The sequence below is a fragment of the Elaeis guineensis genome, chromosome 3, assembly GCF_000442705.2.
Source record: "Elaeis guineensis isolate ETL-2024a chromosome 3, EG11, whole genome shotgun sequence".
Taxonomy (NCBI): Eukaryota; Viridiplantae; Streptophyta; class Magnoliopsida; order Arecales; family Arecaceae; genus Elaeis; species Elaeis guineensis.
Window position 1 is genome coordinate 110,001,552 of NC_025995.2, and position 20,868 is coordinate 110,022,419.

At 37.8% G+C, this 20,868-nt stretch overlaps 1 protein-coding gene and 2 long non-coding RNA genes across 3 annotated transcripts; 2 read left to right on the forward strand and 1 right to left on the reverse strand.

Moving 5' to 3' along the window:
• The first annotated feature begins 6,354 nt into the window (after positions 1 to 6,354).
• Positions 6,355 to 7,029, forward strand: LOC105060724 (uncharacterized). The gene has a single exon (XM_010944533.2). It carries the CDS (start codon positions 6,355 to 6,357, stop codon positions 7,027 to 7,029), a length of 675 nt encoding a protein of 224 aa, XP_010942835.2.
• Positions 7,030 to 12,706: 5,677 nt separating this feature from the next.
• On the forward strand, positions 12,707 to 20,743 carry LOC140856587 (uncharacterized). The gene is made up of 2 exons (XR_012139945.1): positions 12,707 to 13,430; positions 19,832 to 20,743. It is a non-coding gene; the product is annotated as an uncharacterized lncRNA (long non-coding RNA).
• LOC109505591 (uncharacterized) lies at positions 12,768 to 17,379 on the reverse strand. Its single transcript, XR_012139944.1, has 2 exons — positions 16,328 to 17,379; positions 12,768 to 14,180 (listed from the first exon to the last, which is right to left on the reverse strand). It is a non-coding gene; the product is annotated as an uncharacterized lncRNA (long non-coding RNA).
• Positions 20,744 to 20,868: the final 125 nt, after the last annotated feature.

The window sequence follows — 20,868 nt, forward strand, 5'->3', positions numbered from 1 at the left end:
TACACCAAAATAAATTCCTACATCGACGACATGGACAACGAGCTTTTCCATCTTCTCTAGTATGATTGGACGCCACATTCATAAAAGTCGTCACACCCGTAATATACTCGGGACAGAACTTATCACGCAAAGACATCCAACCACGATCCATACCTACATATTTATGATGCAAACTATACAATCAATTTTATGTAATAATAGTTGACTAACGCCTTATATCTCCTACCTATAGGGTGATGGTCCTATTCCATTCAGGAACGTAAGAATTTAATATTGCAATACATGTCTTGTATACCAAAAAAATTTCGGCAACATTTCAACGCAGTTCTCCAGATACACAAGCATTAAAATTGTGCTATGTATCCAGAGAACATGATCGAAAATACCGACAAAACTCTGCGATATAGAAGCACATGTGTTGCAATATTAAATTCATTCACGTGCCCAAATTGTCCACGAGGACAATTCGAGAATAGTGTGTAAAGCACCAATATTTTTTTCATAAAAAAAATATTGGTTTATGCACGCTATCCTCGAACGGAAATTCTAAGGCTTATAAATTTGTTATGCTACAATTAATATATTATTATTAAAAAAAATTATTTTTAAAATATTTTTAAATCATGATTAAAATTAATTATATCAAACAAATAATTATATCTAACATTATATCTAATTACTAAAATAATAAATAATTATTTTTAATGATTAAAATTTATTAAAAAAATTAAAAAAATATATAAATTAAAAAAATGGTTTCACCTTCAACTCTTTCGTGAGCAGTGATGGTGACAGTGACGGCAACCGACGGTGGCGGCCCGGCGGCGGCGCGGCGGTGGTGGCCCGGCGGCGGTGCGGCGGTGGCGGCCCGACGGCGACGCGACGACGGCGGCGGCCCTACGAAACCAGACAAACCAGACTGAGAAAGAAAATGAGGGAGAGAGACAGGGGATGGATGGGTCGACCAACGGCGACTGCCTTGCAGACGCTGCGGCGGCGGGGGATGGGAGGCCGAAGCGGTAGGCGGCGGCGGGGGACGGGAGGCCGAAGCGGCAGGCGGCGGCGGGGGACGGGAGAGGGTAGGAGGCGCTCGAGGATCTTGAGCTTGGGGAGGAGATTGGAGGGGACGTTGGTGGCGAGGACAGTAGGGCGGCGGCGGACGAAGGCGTGGAGCTGGCGGGGGGAGAGGCCGGCGTGGCGGCGGAGGAAGGCGAGGACGGCGTCAGGCTTGTCGGGGGTGGTGATGTGGAGGAGGGATTTGGAGGCGACGAGGGCCTTATCCTTGGAGTAGCCCAGACGAGGAGGAGGTAGTCATTTCGGCGGCGGCCGACGAGGAAGAATAGGAGGAAAGTATGGAAGGAGGAGGAAAGGGAGGGAGGAGAGGTGGCCGCCACCTTCATTTTATGGATTGGAAGGTTAGGGTTTCGAGGGATTGGAGGGAACCGGAGGGAAGGAGGCAGAGAAGAGGGAGGATTCGGTGCGCGGAGGAGAGGGGGGCGAGGCGGGAGGGAGATGGCCGGCGCGCTGGGAGGTGGGCTCGATCAGCGACGGGGGGCGGGCTCGAGCGGCGACGGTGGCGGGGAGGGAGGGCTCGACGGCGGTGGGGAGGGAGAGAGAGAGAGGATGGTGGCGGGGAGGGAGAGGACTTACCGGGAAGGACGACCGGCGACCGGGGAAGGAGGACTGTCGCCGGAGATCGGGGAGGGAGAAATCAACAGGATTTTTTTCAATTAGGGCAGAATATCAAAGGTTTTTTTTTAATTAAAAAATATTTAGCGACGAAATACATTCATTGCTAAAAATAAATATTCTGTCGTAAAAAAATATATTTTTTGCAACAAAAATATTTTCATCGCAAATGATTAATTTTTGGCAACGAAAATTTAATTTCATCGCAAATGATCGAGAAATCAAATTTCTCGCAACGAAACAAATATTTCATCGCATAAAATCTAATTTTTTGTGACATAATTATTTTCGTCGCAAAAAAAAAATTAGCAACGAAAAATTTTTCCGTCGTCAAAAAAAATAATTTTTTGCGATGAAAAAACTTTCATCGCTAAAAATCAATTCTAGCAACGAAATTTAAATTTTCGTCGTAAAATATTCAAAATTTTTTTAATAAAATAAAATTTAGCGACGCAATAGTTTCGTCGCTAAATATAAATAAAATTGATCGCAAAAGCCTTTCTTTTTAGCAACGAAATATCAATTTCGTCGTAAAAAATATAATTTTTTGACGATAAAATTATTTTTTATCACAAAAAATAATTTTTTAACTACGAAAAAAAAATATTTCATCACCAAATAAATTATTTTTTACAACGAAAAAAAATTTCGTCGCTAAAAATCAACTTCTAGCAACAAAAATAAAAATTTCGTTGCAAAAGATATAACTTTTTGCAACGCAATTTTTTTCGTCGCAAATACCTAATTTTTGGGGATGAAATTTAAATTTCGTTGCAAAAGCTTATTTTTTTACGACGAAATATATTTCGTCATTAAAATTTCGTCGCAAAAAATCAAATTTCTTGTAGTGTTCTTTCCAGCAGTGGATATTAGATTCTGCATGCATCCATCATATATGTTGCAGAGAGGAGCAGTTTGACTCTCTGGAGAACAGTGAGGGTGCTGTTTATCTATCGGATAGATTAAGCTGTGCGATCAAAGGCATCGAGATGGTCAGCTGGAAGACACATGATGGTGCAGTGTAGAGATTAGGAGAGGTCCGATACATATCCGAATTTAGACGAAATCTCATCTCATTGAGTAGACTAGATTCGAGAGACTACAGGACGGTAGCTGGTGGAGAAATTCTGAAGGTACTACGCGGCGATAGGATTGCTCTAAAGGAGAAGAAGGAAAGGAGAGGATATTATTACCTGGCGGGAAGCCCAGTGCGAGGTGGAGCTTCAGGAGCCAGGAGGAGTCCCGAGCGAGGTGGAGCTCCCAGTGGAGGTGGATCGGGCATGAGACAGGAGACTCGGTAGGATGAGAGGCGACGTCGCAAGGTGGGATTTTTATTGTCGCAGGATGATGCCCCAAACAGATCTCCGGTCAGGAGGAGCACAGCATACGATGGAGATGGGATCGAGCGGCCTAGCTCGACTCCCATGTTTGCCTATCCATGATTAGCAGATGATTGCCCAGGACATGGGGGCGAGGAGATCTAGAAGCTTTCAGAGTCAGGAGGAGGTCGAATATCGAGTCAAGATGAAAATTATTAGGATTTGACGTTTCAAGATTTGATCCATATTGAGCCCACAGTGAGGTTCGCGATGAAAAATGGAGTCCAACGAGTTCAAGATCACCCGAAACGAAGTTCGGACGGAAGAGATACGAGCGATCGAAGTAGTGGCACAATGCACAAGGCGACGGCAATCGACGGAGCGCCGCCTGGCCTGGTGGAGACACGCCCAGTGCGGAGCCGCACGCAGCCCAGCACGCAGACGGGCCCAGCGCGGGCGCACGCAGCCCAGGCACGGTTGGGCCCAAGCGTGCGTGCGGCCCAAGCACGGGCGGGCCCAATGCGGGCGAGCGTGCGGGCCGACCCAGTGCACGCGGGCGGGACAGCCCAGTGCTCGTGCGGTCCACTGTGGATCGTGCGGCATTGGCGGTTTACGGGAGCCGCGTGGACCGAAGTCGCGGTCCATGTGTGGTTCAAAGGTCTTTGTGCACGATCCGACGGCCCAGGGAGCTTCCGGTCGAGATCCAACGATTCGAAAAGATTTTTGGTTGATCTTAGGACTCCTAATCACGTTTTAATATGGATTTTAAGCCTTTAAAAGGTTGTGAACGTGAACAGAAGGGTTATGGTGTGGCTCGGCTTTTGGTGTGGTGCGTGGATGGCTTTATGCGACTGTGAAGGAGCCTGAACACTCATGAAGAGAGAGAGAGATGCGAGGATGCTATAGAGAGAAGGAGCAGAGCTCTTGAATAGCGGACAGCGGTCACTTCAGAGATTCAGGGGGATCTTTCTAGAGAGAGAGCTTTTGTGAAGAATAACTTTTTATGAAGGAGAAATTGGGTGTACGAGGATTGATGGTGAGATCTTCTCTTGTAAAATTTCTTTTTGACAGTGAAGTTTGCATTTCCCGTGAAGGCGAGCTCTTTTTTGGCTAATCCACTTATTTTGATTATTTTTTATTTTATTTTATTTTTTTTACTGTATCACGTGGTATCGAAAAGATCTTGAAAGATGGTGTCCTGACTAGGTATCCACCCGAGAATAATCTCTCCCATCCATTTTCCCATCCCAAGATTCCCTTTCCCACGTTTTCACAGCAACCACGAAACTCTTTTACCAACAAACGAACAAAACATCTTCGAAAAACGAAAGAAAGAATCGACTTTTAATAGAATCCAAACAAAAGAAGAGAGAAAAATCTTTATATGGGGTGAACAGAGACACGAACCAGTTGGAACGGATGAGATCTCTCCAGCTGGGGGAGGCGAGGCTGTGAGGACCCGATACGTGGAAGTCGTAGGGATGCCCCTCCAACTCCGCCGCTTCCTCCCTTTTGTTATCTTCTCTCTTCTCTTCTACCGTGCACTTAGCCATGATGTCCAACCCTGTGCTTCCTCTTCTTCTTCCCCTGCTTTTCTCCCTATCATTCTTCGTCCCCTGAACCGAGAGTGAGAGAGTGATCGAAGGAAGGAAGAACGGACACTGAGAACAAAGAGCAGCCAGCGCTCACGACGACAGAACAACGGTCGAAGGAGGTACCAGCGTCCAGTAGGGGAGTGGAATGTGATGGAGCCGGGTACATGCTCCCTTCATCATCTTCTTCTGAGATTCTACCGCAGTCTCCGTGTGGAAAAATTATTGCATAGATGTAGTCGTGTTCATTGTCTGGATCAATAGCATTTATTGTAATAATATCTCCTTTGCATGGGGCTTGAGAAATTATTAGTTGGAACAGTCCAATTGTACCTATCTTGCACCATTTAATAACAAACCAATGTACCATTCATTATTGAATAAAAAAATATTCATTCTTTTGGATGATGCGCCGTTTCGTTATTGGATGATGCAAGATGCACGCAGTATAACCATTCTATCCAATAATTTCTCATGAGGTTTGGCAGATGACCTTCCTTTCACCCAATAATTTAATCCTTATTTGCCCTTGCGGTGGTGGAGTCGTGTGCGGAGGTTTAAATTCACAACAGTCATATTTAAACGAAAAGACCTGACTCGTTTCTGGAAATAAAAACCGCATGGTTTCTACTGGGAGGGGCGATTGGATTTCGACAGGATGTATGACACCATTCATTGAACTAGATTATTTTGTGGGAGCCAAGTTTAACAGCTCTAATCTATAATGAGGTAGTAATGCTATAGAGAGCACGATTGGCCTTTGCTTTGAAGGTTCTATCATTATTATGTTCACAATTAGTGATGATGATAATGATAAGCTAGCCTAGCCTTTAATCACTGGAACCATAGTCTTCTATTCGGTTGCACAGAAATCACATCTATAAAATTTTCTTTCTTTTTTCATTTTTTTAAAGTATGTTCCAGATTTTAAACCACACATTATTTCTCACAAAAGCAGTATTTCAATTTTAACGTTAACACGATAACCATTAAAATAGTTATTTGTTGTATATATATTAAGATTTTCAAATAAAATCTTAACGAAATTTTTGGAGAGCTTCCAATTAAAGCTTTATACACACACATATACATATACATATACATACATACATACATATATATATATGTATATATATATATGTATATATATATATATATATATATGTATATATATATATATATATGTATATATATATATATATATATATATATATAAAAATATATATATATATAATATAATATAATATAATATAAGAAAGAAAAGAAGAAGTTGAGAGAAGGGGCGGATAAGTAGGGAGCGGTTGGCAACTGCCAACTGAGTTTCAAATCAGTTTAAACTTTAAATTTTTAGTTCAAACAATTGTAATTTTCTAGAGACGTGTTTAAGGACCTGTTGGAGTCTTTTATGAAGGCTTCAAAATTGGAGATAATCATTAATCTACACCATCTCTCTATTGCATTTTCTAGTAAACAATTGTTCTGTGTAGGCATTGCATCCTGGGAATAGGATTTTCTATATGTTTTGCATATGAAGAAGAAATAACTATTCTTAAGAAAGTTTTCTGGAAACGCCTTGCCTATTTTCTGATCCTATAAATTTCTACAATAAGTTAAGAATAGTTATTTCTATGGATCCGAAAATTGTAAAGGCACAGACGATTAATGTAGAAAGGCTTGAGCATTTCAATGGATTGAACTACAAGCAATGAAGTATGAAGATCTTCTTCTAGTTAACTGTTGCAAAGGTTGCATACATGCTGTCAACTCCATATCCACAAGATGCATCTGAAAATGGTGAACTTTCTAAAAAGCAGAAGAAATGGCTTGATGATGATTATGTTTGCCGTTACACCATTTTGAATGCCATGAACAACTCACTGTTCGACATCTTTCATAAATATTTTACTACTGTTGAGTTATGGTGTGTAATACAAAATAGGTACGTAAATGAAAATGCTGGCAATAAATCATTCATTATTAACAAATTTATTGAATATAGAATGGATGATTCAAGGGCTGTCATTGATCAAATCAATGAACTTAATGATATTGCAACTGAATGTGCTGATGCTGGTGAACCAATTTCAGAGACTTTTCAAGTTTCTACTATCATAGGAAAACTACCTCCTTCATGGAGTGATTATCAAAAATATTTAAAACACAAGAAGAAGTCTTTGTCATTGGATGATCTGGTTAAGCATATTCAAATTGAGAGTGAAGTCCGAAAGAGAGATGAAGTTGTTAATCAAGGAAAAGAAGTAATAGTGCATAACGTTGAGGGCCCATCTTCTAAAAAGCCTTCAATCTCTAACCTAAAACAAAAATCCCAAAGTGGAAGAAAGACTCTGCTAAGAATAAGAGGCTTAAAGCAAAGAATGACAAATTCAAGAAAAAGAAGAAAGGTCCCTGTTGTGTGTGTGGAAAAATGAGGCACATTGCCAAGATGTGCTACCACCGCAAAGGAAAAAAATTTGATGAAACCAACATGGTTGGAGAAAAGGATGATTTGATTGCCATGCTCATCGAGGTTCTCATGATCAACACAGATGATGATTGGTGGGTAGATTTGGGTGTAACATGTCATGTGACTCCCTACAAGAATATCTTCAAGATATATGAAGAGTTTAAAGATGAAAAATCTATTTTTATGAGAAACTCCTCTTCAAGCACTATTATTGGAAAAGGAATGTGAAATTGCCCCTTAGTTCTGCAAAAGTGTTAACTCTTCAAGATATTTATCACATTCCAGGTCTTAGAAAGAGTCTTGTATCTATTAAAAAGCTTGATGATCATGGGTTTAAGGTTGTATTTGAGTCCAACAAAGTTATAATCTCTAAAAAGAGATGCTTTGTTAGAAAAGACTTTGCCAAAGACAATATGTATTTGCTTAGTATTAATAAAATACTTCTATTTCTACATATATTATTGATTCATATGATAGTAATATTTAGCATTATAGATTAAGACATCTTGGTAGTAATGCTATGAATCATATGATTTCATATGATTTTATTCCAAAAGATAGTTCTATTTTAACTATGAAAATTTGTGAATGTTGTGCACAATCTAAAACTACCAAGTCACCTTTTAAATCTGTTATAAGGATTATTTCTTTGTTAGAACTTATTCATACAGATTTATGTAAGAATAATAGTAAACTGACTAGAGGAGGTAAATAGTATTTTATTACTTTTATTGATGACTTTTCAAAATTTACTTATGTTTATTTGCTTAGACATAAAAATGAAGCTTTTGATAAATTTAAAATATTTAAAGAAGAGATAGAGAATAAAATTGATAAGAGAATCAAAAAAATTATATCTGATAGAGGATGTGAGTATCAAGATAATAATTTTATTAAATTTTATGAATAAAATAAAATTATAAGAGAAACTTCTGCCTCCTAATACACCTCCTCAGAATGGAGTAGCTGAAAGAAAAAATAGAATATTGTTAGATATGGTAAGTACCATGATAATATATTCTAAATTATCTATTAGCTTTTGGGGTAAAGCTTTATATTCTGCTCGTTGTATTAATAACATAATTTTGCATAAAAAATAAGAGAAAACTCTATATGAGTTGATTAATAGTCATAGACCTAGTTTAAAATATTTTAGAGTTTGAGGATGTATTTCATATGTTTTAGATAATACTCAAAAGAGACCCAAAATAGGTACTAAGGTGGTTAAATCTATTTTCTTGGGTTATTCTATGCATAGTAAAGCATTTAGATTTCTTAATATTAAATCAAGTAGAATATTTGAAGCTGCACATGCAATCTTTTTTGAGCATTTAAATATTAAAGATGCTGATAAGATAGAAATTGAAAAAAAATTATTAAGTGAATTGAATATTCATGTGGTGAATAATGATGTTTCCATAGATTCTGCACTATTACATAGTGGCAATAATTTTAATAGTGTGGTTTCATTGTCTGATCCACAAGGAAGTGAAAAAAGAAAAGAAATTTTTAAAGATGAATTAAGGAGAAGTAAAAGGTGTAGAATTGAAAAGAATTTGGGTCCTGGAATGTTTATATATACATTGAAAGAGGATCTTAGAACTTTTCAAGAAGCTATATCTTTACTCGATGCTAGTTTGTGGAGAAAGGCTATGGATGATGAGATTAAATCCATAAATGATAATAACACTTGGACTTTAGTAGATCTTCCTCTTAATACTAAACCTATTGGTTGTAAGTGGATTTAAAAAAAGAAACTCAAACATGATGGAAGCATTGATAAATATAAAGCGAGGCTTGTAGCTCAAGGTTATAGTCAGAAGGAAGGGTTAGATTATTTTGAGATTTTTTTTTCGGTCACTAAGTTTACTTCTATTAGAATTATGTTTGCAATTGCATCTATTTATAATCTTGAAGTACATCAAATGGATATGAAGACTGCCTTCCTAAATGGAGAGCTTGATGAGGAAATTTATGTTGGTCAACCCGAAGGATATGTTGTTTCTGGTGAAGAAAACAAGATATATAAACTTAACAAATCTCTTTATGGTCTTAAGCAAGCATCTAGACAGTGGTACAAAAAGTTTAAAAAGGAGATTAAAAAATTTGATTTTAAGTGTAGTAAAGTAGAAAGTTATATTTTTATAAAAAAGTACAAATGATTTTAAAGTTTTAACAACACTTTATGTTGATGATTTATTGATTTTTAGCACTAATATGCATTGTATTAATGAGACTAAAGCTTACTTAACTCAAGTATTTAATAAGATCTAAGAGTTGTTGATGTTATTTTAGGAGTTAAAGTAATTAAAGAGAATAATAAATATATTTTAACTCAATCTCATTATATTGAGAAATTGTTAAGGAAGTTTAATCACTTTGATTGTAAAACTAATAAGACTCCTGTAGATCCTCATACTAAATTAGTTCCTAATGGCGGACCTCCAATAAATCAAAAGGAGTATGCTAAGATTATTGGAAGCTTGATGTATGCTATGAATTATACAAGGCCTGATATTGCATGTGCTCTTGAAATTTCGAGTAGATTTATTGATAACCCTAGTGTAAAATATTGGAATGAAATTAGTAGATGCTTGAGATAAGTATACTATTGATTATGGATTGCATTATAATTATACTACTCCTATTTTAGAATGTTATAGTGATGTCAATTGGGCATGTGACAAAGTAAACTCAAATCCGCTAGTGGTTGGTTGTTTACCTTGGGTGGTACTATAATTGTTTGGTCTTCCAAAAAATAATCATGTATGGCTTTATCCTCTATGAAATTTAAGTTTATTGCTATGTCACTAGCAAGTAAAAAAATTTTATGGGTGAAAAGATTTCTGAGGTGTATCCCTTTTATTGAAATACCCAAAGGACCAATCACTTTGGATTGTGATAACCAAGCAACTATTTATAACATAAAGAATAAGAGAATCTCAAGCAATAGTAAACATATTGCTATGAGATATAACCACATAAGAAGTGTGGTGAAAAAAGATAAAATAGTACTTTGTATTTACCCACTGATCAAATATTGGTGACCCCTTTACTAAACCATTATCTGGTGAAAAGATTGATAAGGCCATGAGAAGTATGGGACTATTACCGGTTCATAAAAGTAATCTTGATTAAATCCTATTCTATCACTTTGATATCGATTTAAGAAATTTTCTTTTTATCAAAAATTATGTGCATAGGAGTTCAAAGGCACTTTAGCAAGATTTACTATTAAATTATCAACGAGGTTGACATTTCAAGTGCATCAAAATTTTTATGGAATAGTGGGGACAAAGACTATTCCTAAGAAATTCCTATGCTTAGCCGATGCACTACATTTCACAACAAGGTAGATTGGACTAAAAATCCTTAACGAGACTCATAGCTTTATACATAAATAAAGTGAAGTGAGAAAGTGTTGTGAACACTTTTGATGAGCTCGCCTATGTAAGTAGAGAAGTCAGAGGTCGCTTCTATGGATTAACTCATAAAATCCTTAAGTGCACACGACCCATTAAAGACGCTGTCCAGGAGGAACCAGAATGACTTTGTGGTATGAATACAATATTTCATGTTTACTTTCAATTTAAAAGTTCAAGTCTTGGCCACTTTTGAACATGTATCACTTAGAGACCAGATTTAATCTAATAATTTTTATTTACAAATAATGGGGGATTGTTGTATATATATTAATATTTTCAAGTAAAAATCTTAATAAAATTTTTGGAGAGCTTCTAGTTAAAGCTTTTAATATATATATATATATATATATATATATATATATATATATATATATATATATAATATACTATAAGAACGAAAAGAAGAAGTTGGGAGAGGGGGCGGATAAGTAGGGAGCGGTTGGCAACCGCCAACTAAGTTCCAAATCAGTTTAAACTTCAAATTTTTAATTCAGAAGGTTGTAACCTTCTAAAAAGATGTTTAAGCACCTGTTGGAGTCTTATATAAAGACTTAAAAATTGGAGATAATCATTAATCTACACTTTCTCTCTCTTGCATTTTTTGAGCAACATTTTGGTTCAATAGCAGTTATAAGTATAGTAAACAACTGTTCTGTGTAGCTATTGTATCTTGGAAAAAAGATTTTCTGTATGTTTTGCATACGAAGGAGAAATAACTATTTTAAAAAAAAAAATTCTAGAAACGCCTTACCTATTTTTTTGATCCTACAAATTTCGACAACATTATTATAATGCTGTTATAATGAAAAATAATAGATAATAAGATGAAAATAATAGCATCATCTTTTTATTCACCTTTTATTGAATAAGAAATATTATATTTTCGAACCATGCAATCAATTTGGAGAAAAATTTGATATAAAAATTAAATTTTGGATAAAGTAGTATTTTATTAAGGAAAAGATATTTATTTTATAATAGACTATTAATAAGACCAAATTACATATTATAACATCTAATTTTCACTTATTATTTTATATATAATGTAGCATAGGTAGCCGAAACTTTTATATCAGCCGCTGTAACGATCAAAACATTGATATGTACTTGCCCAAAACTATACATTTCGCTTGACCTTTAGACGGCCATTCTTAATTTTTTTTTTTTTGGATGATAGACGGCCATGCTTAAATTCAAGCTATCTCTTACGTGTCCTTTGCACATAACTAAGGCCATCACATGTGCTTGTTTCTCTCTCTCTCAAATGCTTAAATGATGCAAGTTCATTTCATATAGTGAGCTTTCAGACTCAATATTTGATGCATTCATGTATCATCGTCGGGAAATGGAAATATGACCTCAAAGTCATGCATAAACTAGGTATAGGGTTCTTAGCAAAGTCACTTTAGCAAAGTGGATCCTGTAAACTCATTTATAGACAACTAAACATGTCTTGATTAGTTAATTGTGAAGCATTCTTTGAATTAGTCAATGTTAATGGTGGAAGAAGAAGAAGAAGAAGAAGAAGAAGAAGAAGAAGAAGAAGGCAATGCCAATTACTGATCTAGAATTTAAAACGCATACAAAGTTCAGCACATTGGCCTTGTATTGCTAGTCTTATCTATTTGCAAGACCCATAGGTTTATTCAGGTTTGCTGGAGCAGAGTATGAAGTTAGCCATGATGCGCTATAAGCAAAATACTAAAGTCAAATTGACTAAACATTGCAGCATGCACAAAGGAATCACATTCAATTCTACCATTAAACATAAATAAGCAATGCTAATTGGAAACTTGGAATTTAATTCACCTGCAAGCATGTTTTTAGCACATAGGCTTCGATAACAAGTTTAATCTATTCTTGTGACGTAGGATATATCTTTCTTTAATCTCCTTTCATTCACCAACTCCAGGGAGCGCCCTCAACAAATACATAAAGAAATTCAGTCAAAATGTTGCTTATCGTAATAAAGAACTCCTTACTGTTAAATTATAACGCACGCACTGCATTCCTGTCTTTTAGGTTCTACTACAGAAGAGACTTGTTCGCAGATGGATGACTTATTGTAAGTCCATGGAAAAAACGCTTGGTTGCTCAGGTCCACCAGTTTAGATATTTTATCTGAAATGTGACCTTTGGATGGTTTCATTCCAAGCAAACTTCCATACTGCTGACAACTTTTCAGCCGGCTCTTGATTCATGCACTTGCCACCTAGCCCTGATGACAATTGGAGGTGATGTGATTGTTACAAACTTCGACGAAGCAAGCAGCCCAATGGACATTCAAACTTTAGCAATGTATTAACCTATTAATTTTCCTCGCCCATCTGCAACTCCACAACAGATTAATGAAGTAGCAACGGTTAAGGGAACTATGGATGCTAGACTCTTTGAGATATCGGTAAATGAAGATGTGGCAGCTCTACACCAGCTACTACAAGAAGAACCACTAGTCCTTTGATACAGTCACCATTCCAGTTGCTCTAGACACGCCTCTCCATATAGCTTCCTGGATCGGGGCACACTGATTTGGCTGCAGAGATACTGAGACTAAAACCAGGATTAATCGGAGTCCGAGACAAGCGAGGTTTCTACCCATTGCACCTGGCTTCAACCAAAGGACATGAGGGTATCGTGAAGAAAATTTTGGAGGTGGATGCTTCTTTACGCCATTGCCATGATAAGGATGGGCGAATCCCTCTCCATTTGGCCGCAGCCAAGAATCATGCTGCTCTGCTGAATGAATTATTGCCAGCTTATCAGTCTTTTAGCCAAGCGCTGACGGATAAATTAAGGAGAGACGGTCTTGCACTTGAGTGTGAAATATAACCAGTTTGAGGCAGCTAAGTTCATTGCAGAAAACTTCAAGGAGCTCGTCAACATGAAGGATGGGAGTGGAAACACAGCTTTGCACCTCGCTACAGCTCGGAGACACAGCAAGGTAAATTATTGCAGCATATACTCAATAGTTACGGTTTTGGTGGGATTCGCATCTGGGGATTTTATGGACCTCAAGGGACATGCTTCCATAACATACGAATTTCACACACACACACACACACTTCTGGGGGATTTTATTGACCTCAAGGGACATGCTTTCATAACATAAAAATTTCACACACACACACGCGTAAAGTACGCAGCTGATGTTTAACCTTTCTAGTCACCGCCAATAGCCTTTCTGCATGAGGTCTTTTTGATAGAAGTCTGCTTCACAATGGCAGTTTTTAGCAGACTTGTCACTCATCCTTTGATGGGTAGAGTTGTCAGTGAACCTGGGCTAGTTTCAGTTTCTATTTTGATAAACCAGTCCTGACTTTTTCATGCCTCCGGAGAGTAAAGACCGGCTGCTTGACATCTCTTTGATGTTTGCTTTCCCTCCGTTCTGATTCTTAGCAGTTTTGATTTCCTACTCCAGTATTTGGATGTTGAACATCCCATCTTAATGTTTCTTTTCATTCCATCTGCTCTGCTTTCTAGTTTCAGTTCCATTTGTTTTTTCCGGTTGCTCCAAGAGGAGCTGAATCCTTGTGACAGTTCCTTCTATTTTAGTTTTACGTTAATGAAATATCGTACCCGAATCCAACACTCAGATCGAATATATGACACGACCACATGAACCTTAGAATAATACCCTAGAGATCATGGAAAGCCTATAGGATCACTCCATTGCTTGAACTATCCTGCAATTCTGAAAAAGGAAAAAAAGGTCGTGAGCTTTACAACCCACCAAGATCTCCTGCAATCACACCAACATACATATGAACACCTTTGTGATAATATTAGCCGATAAGAAAATAGTAAGATTCATATTTAAATAATGCTCAATATAATAGTATGTATACTATAAATCACACATAAACCATGCCAATATGCACATCCAGTCTAATCGTGTAGTTATTCAGTCGTATATATATCACCTTACAAAAATTTCGAGATATATATGATTTATAAACAATAATTCGATTTAACAATATTTCAGCGAAATTATTTTTCATTATCTGATTAATATAATTGGATCATGCCCATATTATCACTCCAATATTAGACTAGATCCACTCATGCTTCAGTCAGTGATAGACCGAACATATATCACATTTTCATCTGTGACCGACAACCACATCTCAACATGCAGCCAATATCATAAATATCATGTTTCACAAGTACCGGCTAATCCAGGTATCCTTCAATTAGACATGATTTATTATCTTAATTTAATTTTGACATTGAACTAGTTATAATCATGTTCTAACTCATAGTAGACCAAAATGTCTCAGTTTATGGTAGATACGCCATATTTCACACAAGGCCGACTAGTTCACATGCTCTCCTTTTTCTATGCTTACGTGGTAGGTCAAACACGATGCTGCACCCATGCTAAGGACTGATCTAGAGCACCTATGCTAAGGATTGATCTAGAGCACATATCACGTTTGTTGCATTATCAACTAATGCAACTACCACTCATGCCCTATCTATATTATTAAAGTTAGAATCTGATTTTTGGTATTAGATTAGTCATAGTCATTCTCTAGTCCGTAATAGGTCAAAAATAATGCAGCACCTCAATTCGAGACTGATCCAGTATATATACCATATTTCTTGTATAACGACTAATCTAAATACCACCCACACCCCATCAATTATGTTAAATCACAACTTTTCTTTTTCAATATGATATCTATAATTAAATATCAATTATCATGAACCATACAACTTTAATTTATCAACACATGATACACCAGCCAGTATATAAATAAAACACCTAATCATGCATGCAGGTATAATTATAAATAAAAATTTTTATAATCATGTAGATGATTGTGTCTAAGAACTTTTATCTCTATTGAAGATAGAGTTAACACAATAAGTACAGTCCCACACTGAGACCTACGAACTAGGATGTTGTGCACTATGTTCAAAACCTTCTTCCTCAGACAACTTCTCCTCTATAAAATCAACCCAATCATCAAAAGAAAATCATATTATGTATATTAACAACTTGATACTTCTGCATCAACTACTAAGTCTCTTGAATTCCCTTTCTATTTTTTTTATAAATCCCTTAAATTAGCTAGTGAGAGAAGAGAGAAGGAAGATAATAGAGAAAAGGGAGGGAAGAGAGATAGCTCTCTCTTTTTTCCTCTTCTTCGTTAAAATAAAGCAATCCCTCTCTTCCTCTTTTCTTCTCTTGTTAACAATATAAGGCTCAAACAGATAGCCGACGGCAATGCCCGATGACAAAAAAGAGATGAATCTGGTGACAAAGAGGAGATGACCTTGGTCATAGCCATCGGTGGTCAGAAAAGAAAAACAAAAGAAAGTAGGCACAAAAATAAAAAAAAGTATTTTTATGCTACTCCAACAGCTTGTCAGACCCAATCAGAGTGATAACGACAGCCAAAACGCAATGTTGTGGGTGGGATGGGCATCTTTAGTCTCACATCAGTTATGAGTCAAGAGGAAGTATCAGGACCGGCTCAACAAATATAGAGGTCTAAAATTAAATATTAAAATATTTTTTAAAAAAAATTATATAAATTTTTTATTAAAATTTTATTTTTTTAGTTTTTTTGATAAGCCACATTTTAGGACAACAAGGAAAAGACTACTATGGAGTCTCTTTTTAGCAAAAGTAGTATTTTTCCCCCTTCTGTTGATAACAATGGTGGGTGAGCACCACTCATTGTCTGCATAAAATTGATGAAAGAATTACCCATTCAAGCAATTAAGACAATACCTCCCAAGATCCTCTTAGCAGAAGAGAGGTGCAACCACTGGGCTATATAGCTCTTTTTGCCCATATCAAATTACAGGAAGTATCTTTTACAAGCTTACCATAATATGTGTGCAGGTTACTCATCACCTCTTTGATATTTGATTTGCCCCTTCAATCACTTAGAACATAAGCCATTCACCATCACCAGCCTCACATGACCACATCACTAAAAACATTAGCAGAAAAGCTTAACTTAAAAAACCATAAATTTTAGGCATTGCTTGTTCTCTCCTCTCACCCAGCATCTACATGCTTCCAAGAGCCCTCTTTCTCAAAAACGCATACACAAAATATGCAATATAATCACCTATTCGTTTACAAGGAGGATAAGAATAATCCCCAACCTTTTTGGCTTCTTAACTTGAGCTTTCAAACAAAATTCCTTCTGGGAATCATCCAGAAGCTTCATTAAGCTTTTTTTTTTTCTTCTTATTTTTTCTAAAAGCAAGGGTTCTTTTTTGGCAACTAAGCCAAAATTAGCTTCTTTCACTACCAAAACCTTGTTCACTTCATATCTCTTCCACTGCACGTTATAAGCAAAACCAAACTCAAAAAACGCAAGATGTCACCAAGAAAATCTTCTTACCTCTCCTCAAATTCCCACCTTTAGCTGCTGGTATCTCCGAGGCAGGGGAGTCGGAGAAGACGAAGAAACCGATGGCACCCGAGAAGAGGAGGCGGTAGGAGAAAGCCAGGAGGAATGCGGAACCAAAGAACTTGAGAAGAAAGTGGCCAACGCTCTTCTGAGGGGAAGGGCTTGGCTCCCCGTCTAACTCCAGCCCCTTTGCTATTGCTATAGCTCTTTTCTCAGAGCACAGTGGAAGGAAGACGGAATGGAGGAGGAAGAGGAAGAAGAGAAGGACGGCAGGACTCCACCAAAGGAGAGAGGAGGAGGTGGTGCTTAAAAAGGGCAGGGAGGAGGGGCGAGCATGCCGACGGCATTCTCTCGGTAAAAAATTAATTGAGAAGAAAAAATCCAAGCGTCACGAGTGTGGCGATGGATAACGAGTCGATTTAGCTTCCGACCTCCCGGCGCCGTTCGTCTTCTCATAGATGGATGCGATGCGGTGGCGGAAACGGATGACTACAGACTATTAACGAGAGGATGGATCTAAAGTAAGGATTTGATGGACTTACCCTTCGATCGGCCCGGAGAGTATAATTTATATGAATTAATTTTTTTTTAATATAAAATATTTTTTAAAATATAAAATCATACGGTCTCGTGCGACAATTATCAAAGACTAAAATGGATAATACCTAACATATGCACATGCGAAGTCAATCCAGCCATCCAAGTCATTCGATCCCTTGACCCTTAACCATAACATTGGCGCCATCTGTGTAAATGCCTCCTGCCCCCACATACATACTCTCTCTTGACTTGAGGACTATGTTGTGGTATAGGCTGCATCTTTAGTCTCATATCGGTTATGAATCAAGACAGAGTATGGTTTATATGGATTGGAACCTTCTCTTCCCCGTGAGACACTTTTTAAAGGATAAAATCGTGAGGCTCTGTATAACAGCACTAAAAGTCAAAGCAGATAATATCTCACGTATGTGAGCGCAAAGGCATAAGCCAACCATCCGAATCATCGGACCTCTTGACCCATGACTGTAAAATTCGCATCGACTGTGGAAAAAAGCCTCATATCCATACGCACATACTCTTCTTTACCTGGAAGGCTATGTTGTGGGTGCGATAGTGCCAAAGACTAAAACGGACAATACTTAACGTATGCACGTGCGAAGTCAATCCAGCCATCCAAGTCATTCGACCCCTTGACCCTTAACCATAACATTGACGCCATCTGTGTGAATGCATTCTGCCCCCACATATATACTCTCTCTTGACTTGAGGGCTATATTGTGGTATAGGCTGTATCTTTAGTCTCATATCGGTTATGAATCAAGATGGAGTATGGTTTATATGAATTAGAACCTTCTCTTCCCCGTGAGACACCTTTTAAAGGATAAAATCGTGAGGCTCTGTACGACAGCACTAAAAGTCAAAGCGGATAATATCTCACGTATGCGAGCGCGAAGGCATGAGCCAACCATCCGAATCATCGGATCTCTTGACCCATGACTGTAAGATTGGCGCCGTCTGTGGAAAAAAGCCTCATATCCATACACACATACTCTTTTTTATCTGGAAGGTTATGTTGTGGGTGGGATAGATATCTTTAGTCCCATATCGATTATGAGTCAAGAGAGAGTATAACTTATATAGATTAGAACCTTCTCTCTCACATGAGGTGCATTTTAAAAGATAAAATTATGCGGCCCTATACGACATTACCAGAGACTAAAGTAGACAATACCTCACATATGCGGGTGCGGAGTCAACCCAAGCATCCGAGCCATTCGACCTCTTGACCCTTGACCATAATATTGGCATTGTCTGTGAGAGTGCCTCTTGCCCCACACACATATTTTCTCTTGACTGGAGGGCTATGTTGTGGTATAGAGGGCATCTTTACTCATACATCGATTATGAATCAAGAGAGAATATATTTTATATGGATTAGAACCTTCTCTCTCATGTGAGGTATCTTTTAAAGGACAAAATCGTAAGGCCTCATGCGACAGCGCTAGCGATCAAAGCAGACAATATCTAATATATGCGGATGCAAAGATATAAGCCAACCATCCGAGCTATCCGACCTCTTAACCCATGACCGCAGCACCTATACCACAACACGCAAAAAGAAAGAAGAAAGGTATAACAACATTATTTTTGCCATCGATGAGGTCTCGTGACTAAAATTACAATGAACTCCTCTGATAAAAAGAATCAAAAACCGGCCCAATTCATCGAGAGATCCCAAACTCGGATTTTAAAGGAAGGGGTAGAAGGACTTTTAAAATAGGCAAAATGATGGTTTGGATAAGTTTGTTTCCCGATTGGACTCAAGGAAAAAGAGTCCAGTTTTCATCAGGCTCGAAGAAGAAAGGCAATTCTCATTAGGAGTCTTTTTTTTCTTTTTTTTCATGCTCTGAAATTCGTACAGAGGAAGATTGGGCTCGTGAAGTCTTTTGGCCGGATCATTACATAAAAGCCGGGTGGCCTAGCTGCATCCCTTTTCATCAAAAAAAAAAAAAAAAAACCTTCTCCACTACTATTCACGATAGTGGGAATAATCAAGTAGAGCAGGTGTGGGACTTTCCCCGTTACCGCCCACACCTCCCTCTCTCCATCAACTTCTGTTAGGCCCCAGAGAAATATGAAGCGGAACCAAAGTACTTATGTGAACTAGTTTCAGATTTCACAATAGAAGGCATAAGTCGATGTTTTCTTCCAAGTCTCTACTGAAGGTATGGCAGTTAATGCTCAAGTTCCAAAGAAGCCAATCAAACTTGAAACAAAATTGACTTAGTAGCCTATACCATTCTCCAAGAATTAATCTTTGCAGAGGCAATGAAAACCTAGTCAATTCTAGTTAGAATCACAGGCCTTCACTCAATATCTTAAAAATTCTTTTGCTTAGACTATCATCTTTCAGTTTTATTTATTGTTTAATTTCTGTCTATCATTGCTAATTTTCAATGCACTTCAGATGCTAAAGCTTTTGCTTCAAGAGAGCACCACTGAGGTGAATGTTTTGGAATGACTATGGCTGCACAGCTCTTGATCTCTTGCTTCAGTGTCCAAGTGACATTGGCGACATGGAAGTTTGTGAACTGCTATTGAGTTCTGGAAGCAAGAAAGGCCGGCAAGTATGTTCTTCACTGCAGCAAATTGCTTCGCAGCCTAACATAAGGTGGACATGGAAGAGTATGTTGCGGATTGGCTTAAACAATTTTTGTAAGAAGGATGACATTTTGTTTAAAGATGTGCACAACACTATGATGACAGTATCCACGGTAATTGCCGGTGCTACCTTTCAAGCTGGTCTTAATCCTCCTCCTGGAGAAAGCAATAACGCTAAGGATCCGGGACTGTTGAATTCATTTGCGATATTTGATTCGATCGCCTTAGGAGCATCAATGCTTATTATTCTCTCTCTTGTTAGTGGCTTGCCTTTGAAAAACCGGCTAATGAGATGGGTTCTTATAATCACCCTGTGGGAGGCTGTATCGTCGATGGCCCATGCTTTCTGGATGGGTGAATCTCTCCTTTGAAGGGAAAATACCGTTCTTGCAGTTCTAGCTTTAATACTAATCTGTTGGCTGCCGGCATCGACAATTATGATTTCTTACCACGTCGTGGTGATTCTCATCAAATTGATGAAGTGGGTGCTGAAGTCTTGCAATTCACGTCTTGGTCGAGACGGCAGAGACGGCACTGTGGTTTAATAAACTACAGTAGATGCTGGAAGGTGGTGTTTGGACTAGACTGTTTTTTGTTAAATGCGTATGTTCTTCACCAGTTCTTATGTACATGAAAATAGTAAATGTAATTAAAGTATGTGATAAACTGTGTTATCAATGGGATGGTAAATGGTAATGTGTGTACAATCCCTGCTTAATACGCTTCACTTCACTATGCTACAGCTTCTCCCGGCTGGAGGACTATATTTTGTATATTTGATTTTTGAGCGTGGAGAGAAAGGGACGCTGTTGCAGGGCATGATGCTTTCATGTTCTGGCTTCT

What these genes read in the sequence shown, in the direction of transcription:
- LOC105060724 (XM_010944533.2), top strand. Translation starts at nt 6,355, where the DNA reads ATGCTGTCAACTCCATATCCACAAGATGCATCTGAAAATGGTGAACTT.